Here is a 21,279-nt window from a genome sequence, read left to right on the forward strand (position 1 = left end):
AGATACATATTGCATGATCTCACTCATATGTGAAATTCAAAACAGTTGATCTCATAGAAATAGTAGAATGGTGGTTACTAGAGGGTGGGATGATTAGGGGAAATGTTAAGGAGGAGGAAATAAATGTTGGTCAAAGGATATATAAATACCATTAGATATGAGGAATAAATTTTAAGGGATCTATTGAATAGCAAGATGACCACAGTTAATAATAACATATTATATTCCTGAAAAATGTAATGAGAGTGAATGTTAAGTGCTCCCATCTATGATAACTATGTGAGGTAATTTGTTAATTACATAGATTTAACTATTCCACAATGTCTACATACTTTAAATCTTCATGTTGTACATGATAAAAACACACATTATCCACAAAAAACTTAAGATGTTTTATATATAATGCTGTTCATTCATATATTTATGAAATATGTAACCCCATATGTGACTTTCTAAAGAGGTAAGATACCAAGTATAAATACTTTTCATGTTTTCTTTTGTATAAAATGTAAATAAAGGATGACTTAATTTCCTTATTTCCTACAAGGAATGACAGAGTTTGAGTTATGAGAATGTTAGAAAATCCATAATCAGTCACTATAGCTAAATCTTGAAGTGTCATGGAAGGTAGAAATGAAAGATTACCAATTTGAAGAATTGGATTTTATGCCATTGGTTCCCAAGCTAAATTTTAATATTAATTATAGAAGCTATATTTGCAGTTTATTTTCAGAATTTGGGGAAGATAATTCTGTTTTAAAACATTTCTTTCACACAGCCTTGCTCATGCCTAAAATTCTGTAACTAGAATTCATTCCTTTGTCTTGAAATCCTATTGGAGGAATTCACGTAAACCTCACTAGTCATATATGCTTTAGTATGGATTAATTTATTGGATCCTTTACTGGGAGCAGACTTTACCTGAAAGGAAGGCAAGTACAATGAGTTCACTTGTATAAGTTGTGGGAGAGAAAAGGAGGAGAATAAGGAGTCAAATATGATACATAATGGGAGAGGAACAGAAAGGGAGAGTGGGTGCACCATACTGGTTTCAAAGGAACTCAAAAGAGTAGCTGCTATTATCCAAAGTTTCTCCCTTCCTGGGTTATCTGCCATTTCAGACACACCAAGACAGAGGAAAAGGAAGTATTCTTACTGTACTTAAAAATTCGGGGGATAAGAGGCACATTTTCAAATGGGATTAAACACTATTTTTTAACATAATTTATTTTTATAATAATTTTTTACCATAAGGAAATTAGGAATATGGAAACTGTAAAAGTAATCATCTTCAGGGACAACTTGTAAAATAATTTTTCTTTCAGGTGAGTGCAATGCTCTAAACTGTGGTTCCTAAATCCATATAGTTTTTTATTTTTTATTTTTATTTTTTTGGGACCGGGTCAAACTCTGTCACTTAGGCTGGAGTGCAGTGGTGTGATTACAACTCATAACAGCCTCAACCTCTACAGGCTCAGGTGATGATCCTCCCACCTTAGGCTCTCAAGTAGCTGGGACTGCAGGCACAAACCACCATGTCTAGCTTTTTTTTTTTTTTTTTTTTTTTGGTATTTTTTGTAGAGACAGGGTTTCACCATGCTGCTCAGGCTGGTCTCAAACTCCTCAGCTCAAGAGACCTGCCCACCTCAGCCTCCCAAAGTGCTGGGATTACAGGCATGGGCCACTTTGCCTGCACCCATATAGGTCTTTTTTTCTACAGATTGAAATGTTGTGAATATACACAGCATTCTACCATGACATCATGAGATCTCTGAAGCCAGGCTGTCTCCTCTCTGGGTAAAAACTGCAGAGAACACAGTGACTTCTCTCACCACATAACTCTCCTACAGTTTCACCGTAGGTGGCGTCGTCTGTGTATACGTCACTGGCTCTGTATTCGCCAGTTTTCATACTGCTCTAACGAACTGCCTACGACTCACTAAAGTATAACGGAAAGAGGTTTAATGGACTCACAATTCAGCACGGCTTGTGAGGCCTCAGGAAACTCACAGTAATTGTGGAAGGCGAAGGCGAAGTAAGGTACCATCTTCTCAAGGCGGCTGAAAGACGTGCCAGTGAAGGGGAAAGAGCCCTTATAAAGCCATCAGATCTCGTGAGAACTCACTAGCGCAAGAACAGCCTGGGGGAAACCATCCCCATGAGTCAATGATTCAATTACCTCCACCTGGTCTTTCCTTTGACATGTGGAGATTATGGAGCTACAATTCAAGATGAGATTTAGGTGCGGACACAAAGCCTGATGTTATCAGCTCACTGGAGAAATGAGAGGTGTCAGATGGAGCCAGTGATTTATATACAAACAGTACTACAAGTCTTAAGTCTTTCCCAGTAACTCAACCTAAGGCTTATTGGCCTCAGCTGGCAATGCATAGCTTTGAACTTCTATGGCAGACTTATGAGGGCTTAGATTTCCAATTTGCTCCTAAGTTAAAAAAAAAAAAAAAAAAAAAAAAAAAAAAAAAAAAACCTTAATAAAGTCTATTATACCAGAAACAAATGCATTTCTATTAATTCACTGGCCAGAATATCAAAAGAAAGTAATAACCTTATTTCAGTTAAGAGCAAAGTGCTACAATGAAAACCCCTTGAGAGGAGGAGGGTACCAAGCTTAGAAACACAGCATGCTTTTAAAAGTGTCAGTGAGACTCTCTTTTTCCTTTCTTCGTCTTACCAAATGAACCAAAACAAAACCCTCTCTTTTCTGGTGCTTGAACATACTCTACTAGGAGTATATTCTAATAGGAGACAAATTATTGATACCTTTTAATACAGTTATGCTCAAGGTAATACTCAAAAGTATTATAAGGGTATCTAAACATCAAGTTGGGGTATAAATGATCCTCCTGGGGCAGGTGTGCAAGAAGGAGGGTATCAGAGGTCAGATAGGGGCTCAAGATGACACCATGGAATAATGTAACCACACAGTAAAGAAAAAGAAGGAAGGAGGTGAATGTACTGCTCTCCTTCAGATCCCATATATTTCCCCATGAGAAATTAAATGAACAGGCTCGCACATCTTCTCTTGTTTTCAGTGTTTCAGAATTCTTCCAACTTTAACCATGTTACCTGCCAACATTTGTTATAAAATCTTGTCATTAAAATGAAACTAAAAATTTACTATTTTTCAACATTCCACAAGTGAAAAGTATTCCCCCTACCCAACATTCCTTCCCTCAGGGCAGTGATCAGAGATGATTCAGGACTTTGAGTAAAAAGATCTATTTTCATTCTAATGTGTCACTGTGTGTTAGGAATGCTAGACAAGAAGGAACTTCAATCACGTTAAAAAGTGAAGTTGTTGTTCAGAAAACAGTAGCTCTGTACAATCTCCAGTAATTCTAGCTGAGCAGGAACACTAGGATGTGTTTTTGAGTTTGTTTTTTGTTTGGAATTTCGGGGAATTAATTAAAAATGTGTGGAATTTAAAACGTTCTTTTAACCTTCTCTTTTAGCCAAAGCATTGCCCATTTGGTTCATCTATGCTGTATCTTTTTAAATACTGAAAGTCACCATATTCTTGCCTGTAAATATGTGGGAAAATATGGTCAAACTGTATTATTTTAACCTGTGATTCTGCTTAGAGTCCCCAGTAATTGCTTTTGCATGTGGTACTCTAATTACTGGCTGCTCAGGAGCCTACAGTATATCTATAGACCTATTTTAAGTCAAGAAGAGTTGATTTCCAGCATTAAGTCAGTTTAGATCCTAATAACTTTCCCCTTTATGTATCATTTCCACCAGTTTACCTAGCAAGAAAATTGTTTTATCTTCGTTCATCCATAAAACACTTGTGAAAAGAAACCTTACTGGTGGGAAAAGAATTTGAATGGAAAACATGGACATATATATATATCAGACCAAGGATTAAAAGATGAACATTATATGTGAGGAAACATTACAAGAAGCTTTCACTATATTAGTTTTTCCAAGTCAGTGTTCCAAGTCAGTCTTGGATTATGTGTGAAAAGTAAGAACTCTATACTGTAACAGGTGCTGGCAGGAAATTCCCATTAAAGCTTATGGAAGTTATGCCTGTAAAATCTTGGCATCTGAGAAAATTCTCTCATAAGAATGCATTATGCATCAGATATTTTTCTCACTAGAAAAACAATGTGAGAATACAACTACTTAACAATATTCCCAGTCACTATTTCATTAACACCATCCCTTGGTGATGCCATCTTTGGTGACCTTGTCCTATACCGAAAGTACCTATCAGCCTTCATTTCAACATTGTGAACGTGCATTGTCTCCTGTACACAATAGAGATCTTGATATACCATCTGTCTGTCCATTCAAAGCATAAACTTGAAAGTACATTTTTCCCAGTAAAGTCACTGGATTTATACTAATCCATCTGCATTCTGAAGATTGACTCAATATGCAACATGACAAATGTTTATGAGATTTTGCTGGAGTTAAGAATATAGACTATAAAGTATCAGGTAGTAATTAATGTAGGCTTTTATTCCATAGTATTGCTGTGTACGCTGGAAAACACTACCATTATATGTGGCTCATAGTGTGTGCTTAATAAATGTCATCTTTGTTTTCCTTATGTAAATGACACAATATTTGTATATCCACACCTTCAAAGATTTATAATGTAACTCTTTGAATATATTCTGGCCTACCTTTAAGTTAGCAGGTTCTGATCAATTTCAATTTTCTAGCCTATTAATTATAGAGGTTAAAATATTCTTTAATGGAAGTTTGCATGTTGGATACAACTGAAAAAATTCTTTTATCTTACCCTATTAACCTGCTATTTACAAAGAATTTGATTCAAATCCAAGGGTTAATTTGGATTTAAAACACTAATCAAGTTAAGGACAGAGATAAATTTAGATCACAGTAATGCTAGAAAAAAAACACTAAAAATGATTGAGCATTTGCATCTATCCAGATGTATGGATCTGTATCTAGGGTTGTAAGTACACTATGAATTAGACAATACTAGCTTACCTTTTATTGTATTTAAAACTATAAATACTAATGTATATATAACTATAATTATATTTGTATTTATACTTTCAAATATCCTTTTCATATATCCGTAAATATATCTTTGGTAAAATGTCCTCAGTTAGGATATTAAAGCTACCTTTAAGAACAGAACACACACACACACACACACACACACACACACACACACACACACCCAGCACCAACCCAGGCAATATGCCAAAGTGTAGTCTCTGTGAAAAAGGTTTTGCTTCAGGGCAATAGCAAACTAACTCACCACCCTGCTGCACTGTCCACTTTTCACCACATTGTTCTTTGCTGTATCCTTAACTTCCCCTCCTGCAGTGAGGGAACATTTCTTTGGACTGTTTTATTGCCAATACATTTTAACTTTGTATCATGAAATGAAACAAGGGACTGGTTTCATTAGAAGGAGAGGTAAACAGAGCATTAATTAAATTTGCTGATGATACTAAATTGGGAGGAACTGTGGACATCTGTGAGGACAAAAGAATCATACAAATGGACTTAAGGAGTTTAGAAATACGAGCAGGAAATAATAAAATGAGATTCAGCTTTAAATAATGCAAGCTAATACATTTGGGAAAAGATAATCAGAAACATGGCTATTCAGTGGATGGTAGATGCCTGGAAAGTGGTGATGGTGAAAGATACCTAGGGGGTGATAATGGGAAAAATTATACACAAACTTACAAGGAAGTAGGCATGATGCCTGAAGGCTTATATATAAAAGAGCATAATTTTTGAACCACAAAGTGGATAGTGCTATTCTTATGACACTGGTAGGTCTCAAAAGCATCAAATTTGGCTTTAGCTAGTTGAACCTCTCAGGTTTATGAAACAATTTAACATTATTTGTTGAGAGACTGGTTTCTCCCTATTAAAAATGAGAAAGTATGTTTTGTCTGAAACCTGTATTGGACACCTGGGTCATCGCCCTTTTTCCGTCCTGTCCTAAATTATGACAAATATGGTATGTCATACTGGTATAGATATATATCGTGCCCCCTGAAAAAAACCAACAACAAAGAACAAAACCCTTACTTTCACTTTTAAGGTAGTTTCTTTACATTCCAGATAATATGACTTTATATTAAGTTTAAAGAGACATTTAATCACTGTCTCTTCTAGTAGGTCACTGAATCTCCAATCTGTAAGCTTTGTTTCTCTAAGGATAGATGCATGGATGAATGGATAAATAGAAAGATCGGATAATATCTGTCTCTTCATTAATTTAATCATCCATTATGAATTGAGGCCCTATCATATGCCAGGTATAGTGTGCTAAGCAGTATGGGGACAGAAGTGAGCCGGCCATAATTCCTAGATTCAAGGACTCACACTCTAGATGGGGAAACAGACAATGAAACTAGGCATTCTAGTCCCAGACAATAAGGGCTCTATTAGGGAAAGCAAAGCTGTCACTGGAATACTGTGGAGGAAGGGCCCAATGATGTTCAAGAGATCATGGAGGGATGATTATAGATTGAAGCTTGAGAATGTTCCTTGGAGAAGGTGATTCTTGGGATATTCACAAGAGGATAAATGTGAATTTGGCAGATGGACAAAAAGGGAGAAAGAACAGCGTAGGAAAGGAAGAAGCTGTTGGAAAACTTCATGTAGTTGGTATTCCTGGAGCATAGAAAGCAGCTTATAAGGATATGAAGCTGAACAGCAGACAGAGATCATATGCTTATCCTTTTTTATGGGGATAATTAGTGTGGAATTTTGTTTATCCTTATGAGATCAAGGAATCACTGGAGGATTCTAAGAGGGGATAACACAATCTTACTTGTTTTTAAGAGGGATCATTTTGGCAGCATTGAAAAGAGTGGCCTGGGCAGAAATGAGAACAAAGGCGAAGACCTCCTTAGGAGATTTATCTCAAAAGGAAGTATGGAGGCCCAATCATGATCACAGAGGGTGAAAGGAAGACCCAGATTCAAGAAGAAAGTAGAGGTCATGAGACTTGGGGAATGATTCTGTCTGTAATGAGAGAGAAGAATCTAAGATGTCTAACATATTTCTAGGGCGATGGGGAATATAGGTTGTGATGCTATGGACTGAGTTAAGAAATAAAATAGGAGGAACATATTTGTTGGGGAAAATGATGAGTTCAATTTGAAAAGATGAGTTTGAAGGAACCAGAGGAAAATTCAAGAAGAGCTGTTTCTAGACCATGGGTCTGGGTGAAACAAACAGCCTGAGTAATTATTTGCATTTAGGAGCTCTGAAGTTATTGAAGGCATCATTGAAGCTTTAGGTAAGACTGAGATCACCCTGAGAAAAACAGTAGCATGAAATGTCAGAGTCGATAATTAAATTCAGAGGAAATGCATATTTCTTATGCTGTCAAACTCTAGGCCAAACACATGGACTCCAATATTAGACTATGCAATATCAAATACATGGTCAAATGCCTATCCTCAAGACAAAAGGAAGAAAAAAAGCTCACTGTTGTGGTGATAACATCATCTGTTAGGTGTTTCGCTGTTCTGTAGGGAGACAGAGTTAAGTCATCCCAAAGTATCAAAAAATGCAAAATATAGCAAGAACAACATCATTTTAAAGCAGGAAAGACAACAGTCCAATTTTAATGACATTGGTATATTCAAAATCTTTATAGAGCTTTTGATAGCATCAGCGGAGTTTAACATTTTTCTGCTAGGAAGTAAATTTGGAGAAAATGAAATCAATAACCAATAGCAAAATCATGTATTCTGTCTTCATTAACTTCAAATTGATAGATCCTCTGTATTAACCATATATTTCTTATTTTAATACTTTGACAGTTCCTATCATCTCAAAAAAATTATCATCCAAATAAAAATTTCTTGAGAGGTATATGGAAAACAAACAATGAATCAAGAGGGTGATATATTCACAGGGAAGTAAACTAATACAAAACAGCACTAACATGGCATTCCAACTCGAAATTAAAGGAAAAGATGTGGTGCTCAACTTGCTGTGTGGTTATGGGAACTGAGCCTAAGCCTGACCATTCTCAGGCATGTCAATTACAAGTCATAGTTACCATTCAGTTACTTGATTAAAAACAGCAGGCTATTGGAACTGAAACAATGCCTAATGGGATATGACTTCCTCTGATGAAAATGAGTAGAAAATGGATATTTTAGTAGTTGCTGGATAGTTAACTTAAATGGATTAACCAAAAATTGATGAAAATAAAATCGTTAGGAAACCTAACTTCAATTATTTAGCATAGCTAGGTATTGATAGAAAGAATAGTACCGTACTGAACAACATAATATACTCTTATCAGAAATGAATCTGTTTAAACGTTTAAAAAGCAGATTTGCAGACCATGTTATTCTCTGAGCTGCCTTCAACCAACAACTGTTGGTTATTGATCTTTTTATAGTGTCAACCAAATGCACAGGTATCAATGGTGTGCAACTCTCCAATGAGGATTTAAGCATTGTTGAATATAATTTGTCTAATTATACAACATTTATGGACAATTCACTATGTGTTAGGTACCATATGAGAAGTTGGCTTATATATGAAGGAGCACTCAGTGTACTTAATGTAATATTTTAAATATTTTTCTTCCAAAATTTCACCCTAGATCTCAGGGCATTATTATTTTCTTAAAAAAGAGTGTGTATTTACATATTGGGTCTCTGGTCTACTATAACCTCAAGAATTCTTCCAGCATTATCATTTCAGAGCTATTTTGGTTTTGCACAGTTAGCTTTTCTTCTAAAGTGTCCCGCCCTTGATTTTTTCCATTTGATTGTTTTGTTTTTTTTTTTTTTTTGGAACTGAAATAGGAAGTCGCTTAAAAAGTATAAAATCAGGAAAAGAGAGATAAAAGAAGAAAATAAATGATTATTTTGAACCCAAGAAATAGTTTTAACTGTATATAGCCTATTAGTCTTTAAGATAATCTCCCAAGAATTTAGAGGAATCTCCAAGAAATGAGATTTTTAAGGAAATGGGTAAAAAGTTCTAAATATCCTGTACAAGAAAATATGTCATGTTCATTCATACAGAACACAGCAATTATTTCACCTGGAATCTGTGTGTGTCTTTTACCATATATGTGTAGACTGACTAATGCTTAAATTGAACACACAATTTGAAAGTAAAAAAATCCTTGGAAAATGTCATTTTTTTCACGTAAACTTTAAAAAAGAACGTCATTCATTAGGAAACTCACAAAGGATCGAAATATTTGGGTTTCATTTACAGCTTCTTGAATTAATTTGACTTCTCTATTTTCGTTAATTTTTAGGCCCTTGGGAAATGCCTACACAAATATAATGTATAGGTTCTTTTTCTATCAGTAAACAACAAATTATTTCATACAACAGAGTGACACTGTTGTGAAAGTTGATTATTTATTTTTAATCAATCAGTTCACATTATGTGACAAGAATTAAAACATTTGTATTGAAAAGCTACAAATCAGTTTTTGAATGCTAGAGCAACGAAATCTGAAAATCTCTGACTGCCTTATTATTATTATTATTATTATTATTATTATTATTTGCTTCTGCTTTTTGAAAACCTGAAAGCTTTCCAAATGCATGCATTTTTTTTTCCTTCAAATTTTGTAAACATTTGCTTCCAGGCTAAAACATCCTGCCAACTTTCAGCCAAGATTATTTTTATGGTTGAACTATTAACTTCTGCATATAGGGCCTTGTAATGGAAAAACTCCCAGTCCTGGAACACCCATTGTGTAAATGACACCACTATAGGCTATTTGAGAGTATTGCATCTTGGTATGTTGAGGTGTTGCATTATTTAAATTCCCCACCCACAATAAGAAGCTAATTTCCTAGGGTCTTAATTTTGGCTCTGTTCCTTCCAACTGACTCCAAGGGAAAAGTATGTTAAGAACCTAAACCTTACATTGTGGGTGGAGGTTGGAAATTAGACTCCAGGTTGTATCTGGAAAGAGACATTATTTATTCTGATGCATTGTGGATTTTAAAGTGTGGGAATATCCGCTGACTGATTTGACCAGAGCCACATTGCTGTATTTCTTAGATAGCCTCTCTGGTTGTTGAACTGCACATTTATTTCTACATTAACCTCTGTTATGTTTAAGCTTTCTTTTTGATAATAAGACTGTCATGTATTGCTAGACATAAACTCTGTTAAGTGTCACTAATAAATACAGTGAATTAATTAATAACTCGTTCTGCATACAGAGTTTCTGAACATTCAATGCCTGCCGTAAATTGCAAGGTTTAAGTTTCAAGCATTTTCTTGAGCATGAGTAAGTTTCTCTGGAACAGCAAAGCAGGTATCAGGTACTTATGGCCAAAATGGCAACGTGTTCACTAGTTCGTCTTCTCTTTCTTATAGACCTCACAAGCATGTCCTTTAATCCACATTTGTTTTCTTAATTGCAAAATGCAGCTTTTCCCCCGCCTCTCCACCTTGTCATCTCTGATTCCTTTTAGTTGTCTTTTCCTAGTTTCTCTTTTATACTCTTGCTGTCTATTTCCTGTTTATTCTTTTTTGATTTTGTCTTCCCCTCAAGCCCTAAATGTGGCTTTCCTACAGACACAGAGGCCCCAGCATGACTACCCCAAAGAGCCAGTTCCAGCTTGGACCCAGCACAGCACTATGCTGTCAGGAAGGTGGCAGTCTTTGTGGCTGCATTAAAACAAAACAAAACACAAAACACCAAAGCACTAAACTGGTCTTAATTTTAACTCAGAAAAGCCAGGGAGATTCACTGCAAACATTCATGGAGCTTCTTTGAAGATCATCTCCATTGTAAATGCATGCTGATGCCTAACATAAGGCATGAAAAGCAAACACTTAAAAAAAACACACACATAGGTCAGTGCCCTCAGAAACATTTTTGTTCAGTCCACAAATATTCTCCAGGGAAAAAGAAAAAGTGCTTATCTTGTACTCTTGATTTTTTTTTTTTTTTTTTGGAGCATGTAATTTTTATCAGTTTGTTTTGTTTTTGTTACTTTTTTTCACCCACTGCTTATAAAACTAGCAAGCAGAAGTCTCTCTGGAACAAGATAGAATCATAAAAGTTTTCAAGAATCTCGTCACAAACTAAGCAGTACAAATTGCACATTCTTCATGGAAGTATCAGCCTTTAGTGCGTGCCTGGATCCAACTATAATAGATTATCCCAAAGTGGGAAAGAATGAACAGCATAAAATTAGCAGAACTGGGAGCAGAGCTTGTCTAGGGAAGGCAATATGATCTGCAGTTTCGGGGCCTGGATTCAAAGGCAACGGGAAACAACTATGTGAAGTTTTATTTTTGCAAGTAAGCACTCGGTAGGATCTCAAGAGGCAGACTGGTGCACTGGATCAAATAATCAGGAAAATTATATTAACAACTACAATGCTTGCTACAATACTGTACCATTTGTACTGTACAATAGCTGTACTATCATCATGCCTGTTACTTATATAACACATACATTGCATATGCAAATGAAGCATGTATATGGCAAATATTCAGATATTTATTTACACACCATGTTTTGAATTTTTGTGAGTTAGGCAAGTATATTCCTGAGTAGATGTCCAACCACACTTTCTCATCATATTAACACACATATCCAAATAAATATTCACATAATTGGATAGGTTTCATTTATAATGTCACAGGCTGGTTAATCTGATATTCTCTCAAACTTCGCCTAACAGTAGAGGAATTACCAAAGAAGAAACAGTTAAGGTATAATAATAATTTTAGCCATTCTTTTTCCTAGTTGCTATAATCTACCCAAAGATAACTAATTGTTCAAAGTAAACATTCCACTCAGACCACAAAAGGAATCCATTACACAAACATATAATTCACAGTCATTTTTAGTGGGTTGTAAACAGTTTGGAATGAGCATAAAATGGGACAAAAATCAAAGTGAGCATTTTGAAATGAAAAAGTGTTTGCTACAAAAGGTCAGTCCCTTTGCTTGGCAAACTATGTAGAAAAGCCTGGGAAAATGCTGATCACACAAGCAATGAGGGAATTTTAAAGCCAACAGCCTCCTTGTTTCTTTAAACAGACATCGGAACCTATAACTGGATCCTGCCAAACAAACGACAGCAAAAAAAATATAACAGCTGCTAAGAAGTCAAGTTGAGAGATAAAGTTTTTGAGGCTAAGGACCTTCTCAGAAGCAGACTAAAGGTCTTTCTTAAATCTTTAAGCAAGGTTATGGATCCCAGGGTGGCTTTTAGGCACCAAGTCAAATATGTAACTTTGTGTACCATTCCTGTCATAGCATTTCGTGTTCTAGAAAAAAGACAGAAAGGGCAAACTTGTTGATTAGCATCTGCTGAGGCATTCTGCAGAGTTGCTTATACCTGGAATTATCACATTTGAAAAACATGGTTTCATTTTTTTAAGAAAAATGTGGTCAAAAGCATATAATGTAAAATTTATCATCCTAATCCTTTTAAAGTATATAGTTCAGTAATTGTAAGTATATTCACATTGTTACACAATTCATCTCTAGGTACCATTTTAATATTTTAAAATAGTTTGGGTGCATATTAACACCAGAACTGGGAATCATGAAGGAAGTACGAGTTGTTAAGACATATTCCAAATGATGGATACCTATCTAAATTATATTACAGACTTAAAAAAAATCAATCTTATTCCCTTAAAAACAAAAATATCTTCTATCCATAAAAATATGTTTAGGGTAGAAATATGCTCATTTGTCTAGCTAACCCTACTCATATAAAATATATATTTGACTAAATGTGTGTTTGGTGCTATTGGGTAGAATATGCCTGGTTCGCCACTTAAGGCATGTCCTATTAGACCTCACACCAAGGGACTCCTTATACACATTACATAGTCACCATGTATCAAGAAAATAATCTACAAAATAAGGTAAAATTACACATCTCCTAATTATCTTCTTTATAATGAAAATAAAATCAGACAAATACGAGTTCATTTTTCAGGGTTTCTTACATAATTTTTAAGCACACATATTTCCCATTGTTTTTTTTTTTAATTATTTTAATGGTTCTTCTGTCTTGTAGGGTCTGTTCTTTTCTCTCATAGCACTTTTCACGGTTTATGCTAACATACATACCCATGTGTGTCTGTCTGTTTAATGTCTATCTCCTCTTTATTATCAGCTGATAACATGCAGGATGACACACAGTAGGTACTCAATAGCCATTTGGCTTTGACTACTCGATTTAACCACTATTTATTGAGTGCTCACAAGGTATCTCATGCTGTATAAAGCTTCTTTCCAAAAAATGAATCTTCACAAAAGATAGTTACATGCTTTGAATAAAAATAACTGTGAAATAAGGTCTTACTGCTTGTTACACCAGTTTAGAATATATACTTTGTTTAGTTCAGGTCTCCTTGTACCTAACATACACAGGTGATCTTATTTTTAAGTAAGCAATTTCTACACATATACGATGTCATTATAAACTACACAAAGTGTTTTATAACATAGTGAAAATGAACTTCTCACTGCTTATATCTACTGTATGTTACAATGCCTTCCTCTACATCAAACTTTTCCAACCCATGGCCCAGGGGTTTGAATGCAGACCAACATAAATTCATAAGCTTTCTTAAAACATTATGAGATTTTTTTTTGCAATGTTTTTAAAGCTCATTAGCTATTGTTAGCGTTAGTGTATTTTATGTGTGGCCCAAGACAATTCTTCTTCAACTGTGACCCAGGGAAGCAAAAAATTAGAAACCCCTGCTCTACATGCTTGTTTCCTCAAACATCCAAGATAGTGTTAGATGATCTCACACTTTTGGTCATTGTACCCAAGATATGGAGAAAGCATTAGCTGAACAACGTCTTAAAATTTTCACAGAAATGACTTTGAAAAAGAAACATCAGTTGAGTTTTTCATTGGCTAATCATGATTTATCAGATACATGGTCTCCAACTATAAAGGCAAGACAAGTGGGAAGAAATCATTTGAAAGAGCTTTAAAGACTAACATGCTCCTTAACAATTTGTCTTCCATGGATTAAAGACTTAAATGTTAAGACCTGGAACCATAAAAATCCTAGAAGAAAACCTAGGCAATATCATTCAGAACATAGGCACGGGCAAAGACTTCATGACTAAAACATCAAAAGCAATGACAACAAAAGCCAAAATTGACAAATGGGATCTAATTAAACAAAACAGCTTCTGCAAGGCAAAAGAAACTATAATCAGAGTGAGCAGGCAACCTACAGAATGGGAGAAAATTTTTGCAATGTATCCATCTGCAAAGGGCTAATATCCAGAATCTACAAGGAACTTAAACAAATTTACAAGAAAAAACAAACCCCATCAACAAATGGGCAAAGGATATGAACAGACACTTCTCAAAAGAAGACATTTATGCACCCAACAAACATATGAAAAGAAGCTCAACATCACTGGTCATTAGAAAAATGATCATCAAAACCATGTTGAGATAACATCTCATGCCAGTAAAAATGGCAATCATTAAAAGTCAGTAAACAACAGATGCTGGAGAGGTTGTGGAGAAATAGGAACACTTTTACACAGTTGGTGGGAATGCAAATTAGTTCAACCATTGTGGAAGACAGTGTGGCAATTCCTCAAGGATCTAGAACCAGAAATACCATTTGACTCAGCAACCCCATTACAGGGTATATACCCAAAGGATTTTAAATTATTCTACTATAAAAACACATGCACACGTATATTTACTGAAGCACTGTTTACAATAGCAAAGACTTGGAACCAACCCAAATGCCCATCAAAGATAGACTGGATAAAGAAAATGTGGCACATATACACCATGGATACTATGATACTATGTGGCACATATACACCATGGATACACCATGGAGTTACAGTCATAAAAAAGGATGAGTTCATGTCCTTTGCAGGGACATGGCTGAAGCTGGAAACCATTCTCAGCAAAGTAACAGCAGAACAGAAAACCAAACACCGCATGTTCTCACTCATAAGTGGGTGTTGAACAATAAGAACACATGGACACAGGGAGGGGAACATCACACAACGGGACAGGTCAGGAGGTGGGGGGCTGGGGGGGACAGCATTAGGAGAAATACCTAATGTTGATGATGGGTTGATGGGGTGCAGCAAACCACCATAGCACATGTATACCTATGTAACAAACCTGGACATTCTGCACGTGTACCCCAGAACTTAAAGTATAATTAAAAAATAAAAAGCAAAACAAAACAAAACAAAAAACAATTTGTTTTCCAAATTTTGTGTGTGTTTTCAAAGCTCAGCTGACATTGTCAGAAACCACAGAAATGGGCCAAGGTAGGCAGATCACAAGCTCAGGAGTTCGAGACCAGCCTAGCCAATATGGTGAAACTCTATCTCTATTTAAAATACAAAAATTAGTGGGGCATGGCGGCATGTTCCTGTAGTCCCAGCTACTTGGGAGGCTGAGGCAAGGAGAATTGCTTGAACCCAGAAGGCAGAGGTTGCAGTGAACCGAGATTGTGCCATTGCACTCCAGTCTGGGCAACAGAGTGAGACTCCATCCCAAAAAAGAAAAAGGAAACCACAGAAATAAATTTAATCTAGTTATAAGAGTTGATGAGGAGGAGAATGCTCTGGTAATTTAGAGTAATAAAGAGAACCAAATCAAGATAAGAAAACATACTAAGCAAATTATTAGCTAAATTGGTTTATATTCAGTTTATTAACAGATTTTCTTCTAGGCATGTCTAAAATTTAAAATGTAACTAACGTCACCTACCAGGGATGAATAAAGAATCACCTTGTGCCAAGTACTGGGTAGAATTTCCCTGGAGAGACCTACAGAAACGTGAGCAACGTGGTTCTGTTCAATGCAAACAGGTAAGACAAATGACTGATTGAATAAATGAATGAATGGTGAGATCTGCCTTCCTGATAATGTTTCATTTTACATCATCAATCTAATAAGTATTTTTTAAAAATATAGCTACAGTTTATAGATGATTTTTAAAGGAGTAAAAAATAATCATAAGAAAAAAAAAGGAAGGAAACAATCTTTTTTTATAACAGCCAATGTGCCGATATAGTGAGTATCAAGACCATTTCCCTAAGACTGTGAGAGTAAACACACAGTTTTTCATTAAATGTTCCTTTCCCATAACTGGTCCATCAGCATTTCCCATGACTATGCAGTTGAGTATCTTGGCTAGAAGAGGATCTGGCCATTAGAAGGAGGGCTCCAGATATGCTGAGTCCCAGCCGTGCTGAGAGACTTGGCACCTTAATATGCTACTTCCTAATACCAACCCCAGCATAAAATGTCATCAGAAGCCTGCATAAACATTGGACTTAGATTCACATAAATTATTTCTGTCCTGAAATGCTTTATGCCAGAATTTCGTAAAAACAACACTTTGAGTAAATAGAATTGGCGTATAAATATAAGAATATTAATCCAACAAAACGATCATAGAAAATTATAATCAAAAGTACACACTTGTAAATCTTGCAATGATGTGAGAGGTTTATCTTGTGCCTCTTAGTTTTTATTGAATATTTCCATAGAGTTCCTTTAAGCTGACGCTGCCAAAGTGCTTTGAATTATCAGTTGCTTTGTGGAATTGTAGTCTTTGAGTTTCATTAAAATGCTTAGGAATTATTTTAATAATCATATGTGTGATTAGGGCCTGTTTAGTGCTGGATCTACAAATTCATTTTAAGAGTAAACACAGGGACAATGAAATATAATGCTAGATGTGATTGCTCCAGTCAGCAAAAACATTGTCTTATTTTATTAAAAATCACCAACAAAATGCCATGAACAAAAGATACAGTTTCTATGTATAGACATTTTCTACTCTACAATATTATGATATCTGCTCACTGCAAGGCTGTATCTAGCAGAGTTTTTTGTTTTGTCTAGGGACATAAATCGAGAGGTATGGAGCGCTTCTTTACACATGCACACATCTTATTATGTGCTTCCCCAACGTCCTATTTGGATTTTTGGTCTAATGTAACAGTGCTCACACTGTTGGTGCTGAGTATTTATAAGTGGATGAAGATTTCCTGAAAATGATGACAATTTAGCTATCGGAAATAATAACATTATAATATTCTCAGTGATCCATTTGGGCTTTAAGTACTTATTAAATAATATTTATTCCTAAAATATGTACTTATAAAATTAAATGAAATTGCAACTTGCAATAAAAACAGTTTTTCTCTAAACCCTAATTGACTTCATTTCTCGCAGACACCTCTCCTCATGCTCATCCTGCAGTTGCTGTGTTCTACTCTCACTGACGTGTTGATATGCTTTCCCCAAAGTCACTCTCTTTATCCACATTCCCTACCCACTCTTCCCCTTCTTGTTATTCTCTCATTCCCTACTGATAGGGGAATAATAGGATCCCAAGGCTGTCCTTACAGTATAATTAAAGTATGAATTTCCAGGACTTAGAAATTGCAGACCATTTTTATTATGCTTTTATAATAAAGCCAGGTAACATTGAGAGAATTAAAATGGCTTTTTTCTCCTAGCAGATCACTGGGTAAAGATTTTTTCCTCTTGGTTCTATTGTCTTAAGACACTAGGAGCTAGAAATGGGAATAGGTTCACCAATCCTTTTTCTGAAAACACCTCTATCTTTTACATGATATATATCCCCCTAGATCCTGGGAATATGTTGTAAACTTGTAACAGATGGTGATGAAGCCTCGCATTTTTATACAATACATTTTTTAAGATTCTGCATCTACTATATGTATCTTCCAGGAAAAATGACCTTGAATGAATGAAGTCAGAGTTTGAAGGAAAAGCACCCCACAGTTGGAGTGGAGTAGAAATGATGATTCAATTGGGTTTTGTTTTGTTCTCTTTAGTAAGATGAAATAATTTCTGATGAAAAACAGAATGTTGACATAGAGGAATCAAAGGTCATCTTTTGAGGTACGTCTTTTAATTGTTCCTGAAAATCCCAATAGCACATTCAGTACTGAACAGAAACATGTGGAAGGTGGGATATCACTGTCTGCAAGTCGGAATGCTATTTGCTTAACTTGGTTAATGTTGGGGGCTTACCAAAAATTGTTCTGGCACAACGTCTACCAGCATGAATGCTAGGAGGGTTCTAACACTGTGAGTGCTGATATTTTATGAATGTTTTATCACTGGCTTGAAAACAAGAAGTTTGCACTTGAATCAACAGTATGTCAGACAGACAAAATATTAAAAAAAAAAAAAGAACATTAGTGAGAATTACTAATGTCCCTATTGTAAAAACAAACTGAAGTTAATAAGAAAGTTGATCCTCTTAACCGATTAACATAAGTCAAGTTTTAATTGCATGGCTTCTCAGACAAATCAAGTGGCACTGCTAACTTGAGTACTGGTTGTGTAGAGGGTGCAGTAATGGGGGATCTGCTGCACATTCAGTTACCCACCTCTTTTCTCAACAGCTTCAATGCATTGCTTTACAAACCGCGGAACTGTGGAATGTTCACGTTCACACACTGTGTGCAGATGAGAGCCAAAAATTTGATCTGCAAAAGAAACAAAGATGAGCTTCATTAAAATCCAAGCTTGCGTTGTTCTTTAATTTGATTATGTTTCCATATCCATTGCATGCTGAAATCTTCATCTTGCATAGGAATTGATTTTTTGCTTTATTTTCAAAGTGTCTGTGGCAGATGTATGAAGACCACAACTCCCTCCTTTATGCAATAGGACCCTGGCCCCAGAGTGAGAAAACTAACACTCAGCCATCGATTAGGCAGGGATGACTGTAAGTTATAGTCTCTCTGGGCCTTAACTTTGTTGTCTAAAAAGGAATGACAAGGAATTAAGAAAACTTCTGCAAAATAATTAATCTTAGTGTCTTTGGTATACTGTTTTAGAAGAAGTTAACCATTTAATGGTTATAAAAATTACAATGTTATCAGTATATTTAGGACATTCATTCTGCAACTCAATGGTATTTGAGGAGGCAAGTTCTAGGGGACTTGCTTGAAAGTGAATTACTTAGCAGTTCTCCTGCCTTGAATGTCTTTCCTCTTCTCAAATCTATTATCTTTCCTTTAGGGCTCAGCTGAGGCCACACTTTCTCCACTAACTCCTTCTTATCTCAGCTTTGGGTCTTCTGTGACATCAGTTATTAGGAATATCAGATCCTCAGGATGTTAATAGAGGATTCAGGAAAAAGGACCCTTGAACAAAGTGATTTAGTGTCATTAGGTTCTGCAAAGTCAGACAGGTTTCTTCAATGTGCATTTATTTTTGGAGTCTGTGAAATGCCGACGTGTGCTGTGAATCTCCACGAGGAATGGAGGATGCATTATCTCCCAAGCTTATTTGAGCAACATTTTTTTTTATTTCAAAGAGCATGTCTCCAGACTAGTGTTTCTGAGAACACCCACTGTGAAATCCTAGCCAAGCCCTCTGATTTGCAATGTGATTTGCACTACCTTGCATTGTGTATTTATATTTGTAATATATGGAATATGCTCTCTCAAAGCAGATTCTGAGTGTCTGCATCATCTATGTCTTCACCAGTGCTTAGCACAGACTCTGGCCTGCGGTAGTCACAGATAGACATTTGTTTTTTATAATTGTAGTATAATATACATAACATAGAATTGATGATTTTCACCATTTTAAGTGTACCATTCCATGGCATTAAGTACATTCACAATGTTGTGCAACCCTGACCATCATCTCTTTCCAGGTTTTGCTATTGAGATAGCATCAATGCTTATTATTGATAATGAAACAAATATTTAGTGGGTTCAAGGGCTTCCCATTTCACTCAGAATGAAATAAAAGTCTCTACTGTGACTTACAAGGTATTATAGAATCTGATCTCCCCTAATTAGTGGATTTTGAGTTTTCTCTCCCCATCTTTAAATTTGCAACAGCCCTGAATTGCTCTTTCTCATTACTGCCAAGCACTCTTCAGCCGCAGGGACTTTGCATTTTCTTCTTCATGGAACTCCATTGCCTCAGGTCTCTGATCAAATGGTATCTTCTTATTTTAGCCTTTCCTGCCATCCTTTTAAAAAATGGCTCCACTTCCTCACATTCTTTATGCCACTTTCCCAGCCTTACTTTTCTTAGAGCACATATCTCCACTTGACATATGAGACTGATATGCTTTCTGCTTAGTTGTTTCTCTTGCTTAGAATGCAAAACCCAGGAGAGCAGAAGTCATATCTCAACCATTTATTATTGGATCCCCAGTACCTAAACAGTGTTTGGCACATAGTAGAAGTTCAATAAACATTTGTAGAATGACGGACTGCAAGACATCATCTTTACCATCAGTGGAGGTAGTCAATAATTTTTTAAAGTATTTGTAAAATTAGATAGAATAATATATAATGCAGCATAATGTTCAGTGATATACTCAAAATGGAGTGTAGTGAGACTTCAAGGAATCATAATTTTAATTTATTTCTTAGAAAAATGTAATGGCTTGAATTGGTGACAACCCAGCATGGAGGGAACAATTAAGGCTAAAACACTATTAATAACATACTCCAATATGGAAAAGTATATTTTTATCCAAGGAACAGAAAGAAGCTCAAAACACATGAATATAGTATAGAGAAGTGAGAAATAATCATGGGTATTTGCTTTGAACACTTTGGTCAAGTAACAATGACTTGTTCAAAACACTTGTAACCACTCTAAGAAAGAACAACATAAAATATTTAGGAAAAAATAACCCAGTATATCAGACCAAATGACTCACATTGTCTAGAGATTACAGTCAGGAGGAAGAATTGCTATAAAGTAAAAAAAACCCAGTAATGGATTTTATTATTCAAATCAATTCCACAAATATTTATTATCTTCTATCTTCACAGCAATGAGGGTAGGCATATTGAGTTGAAAAACAATATCAGGAAGTTTGTAATATTGTAGGGGCTAATCAAAGTATTCAAAGAATATACAAAAAAAGAATAGCAGATATCATAAAAGGTATTGAATGCTAAGAAAGATGTCCTTTAGTATAAGGTCTTTTTGTGTCATTTAGTGCAGATGTGGTATGTGGTATGTGTATGTTGTATGACAGAGAGTGGGAAAGAGAGAGTTGTGTCTGGCGAAATTGTTTTGGTTTGGTTTGGTTTGTTTTTGCTAGGTGGATATAAGAAGATACAGGTAGGAGCATTCCAGGGCATTTGCTCTTTTATTCATTTAGTTATTTCCTAAAGAACAGCTTGAGTGGCTACACTGTGTTTAGGGCTAGGAAAGGCACTGGTAATGTAACAACCAAGACTCATTCCCTATTTTCTGAAAGCTTTGCCTAGTAGGGCAGTATATAAGTAACAGTTAA

The 21,279-nt window shown here is 35.6% G+C and overlaps 1 protein-coding gene across 1 annotated transcript in view; it reads right to left on the reverse strand.

The window, feature by feature from the left end:
- ARHGAP15 (Rho GTPase activating protein 15) overlaps positions 1 to 21,279 on the reverse strand; it is a 645,891-nt gene that overhangs the window by 238,989 nt on the left and 385,623 nt on the right. The window contains exon 10 of the mRNA XM_003921995.3: positions 18,389 to 18,487. Within this exon, the coding sequence (XP_003922044.1) occupies positions 18,389 to 18,487 (99 nt within the window). The remainder of the gene's footprint in view (positions 1 to 18,388; positions 18,488 to 21,279) is intronic.

The sequence above is a fragment of the Saimiri boliviensis genome, chromosome 5 (assembly GCF_048565385.1).
Source record: "Saimiri boliviensis isolate mSaiBol1 chromosome 5, mSaiBol1.pri, whole genome shotgun sequence".
In the NCBI taxonomy this organism is placed as follows: Eukaryota; Metazoa; Chordata; class Mammalia; order Primates; family Cebidae; genus Saimiri; species Saimiri boliviensis.